Source organism: Saprolegnia diclina (assembly GCF_000281045.1).
Source record: "Saprolegnia diclina VS20 unplaced genomic scaffold supercont1.65, whole genome shotgun sequence".
NCBI classification, from domain to species: domain Eukaryota; phylum Oomycota; class Saprolegniomycetes; order Saprolegniales; family Saprolegniaceae; genus Saprolegnia; species Saprolegnia diclina.
In genome coordinates, this window is record NW_008246132.1 from 237,641 (window position 1) to 238,452 (window position 812).

General features: G+C 56.2%; 1 protein-coding gene across 1 annotated transcript; it reads left to right on the plus strand.

Annotated features, from left to right (window-relative positions):
• Positions 1 to 12: 12 nt before the first annotated feature.
• Positions 13 to 400, plus strand: SDRG_13981 (hypothetical protein; the record flags this gene model as incomplete). Its single annotated transcript, XM_008620082.1, has 2 exons — positions 13 to 73; positions 132 to 400. 2 exons carry the CDS (start codon positions 13 to 15, stop codon positions 398 to 400), a joined length of 330 nt encoding a protein of 109 aa, XP_008618304.1.
• Positions 401 to 812: the final 412 nt, after the last annotated feature.

Consider the following 812-nt stretch of genomic DNA (forward strand, 5'->3'; position numbering starts at 1 on the left):
ACGTACCAGTGGATGGCCCCCGAGGTCATTAGCGGGACGCGCTACTCGGCGGCCGCCGACGTCTACTCGTTTGGTACATCTCTTTTTGTTGGTCACGAATACGGTTTGCTGATGGGCCACGATGGGGGTAGGGGTCGTGTTGGCCGAGCTGAGTACCCACCAAGTCCCGTACTCGGATGCAGTTCATCCCGAGACGGGTCGCGCACTCACACAGCAGCCGATTCTGTCGAGCGTGACAACGGGCGAGCTCCAGCCGACGTTTGATGCGACGACGCCGGCGTATGTCAAGGAGTGGGGCAACCGCTGCTTGGCAACAAACCCGGACGACCGACCGACAACGCTCGAGCTGACGCTGTTTGTACGGGAACTCGTCCAGTGTAGCTCGACTGTGAGCTTGTAAACATGATGACCTCGGCGACCAATCCAAGTCGACGGGCCAACGAATGGCCTATATCGTCTGATTACATTTCAATCGTCGCTGCCACTGCAACATCGGCTAAAAGAACTTTGTCCGCATATACACATTGTCTATTTCAATGCATTAAGAAACGTGACACCACGCGACCGCTGTGTAGTTGCTCAGAGCATTGGGTGCCAGCAGTGGTTGTAGCCCGGTATCGCCGTCCGACGCAGTCGGTCCGCACTCGAACGTGCGCGATGCAACGGTTCGTTAGCTCTGTGCCCTTGGCCTCTCAAAGGACATTCTTGGCCTGGAGTTCACCGTGGACAACTGCTTGGTCGAGCGTATAAAGGTAGACGAGCTCAAAGACGATGCTTTGAACAATCCTAGCCTCATCGCGCCATGTAAACTG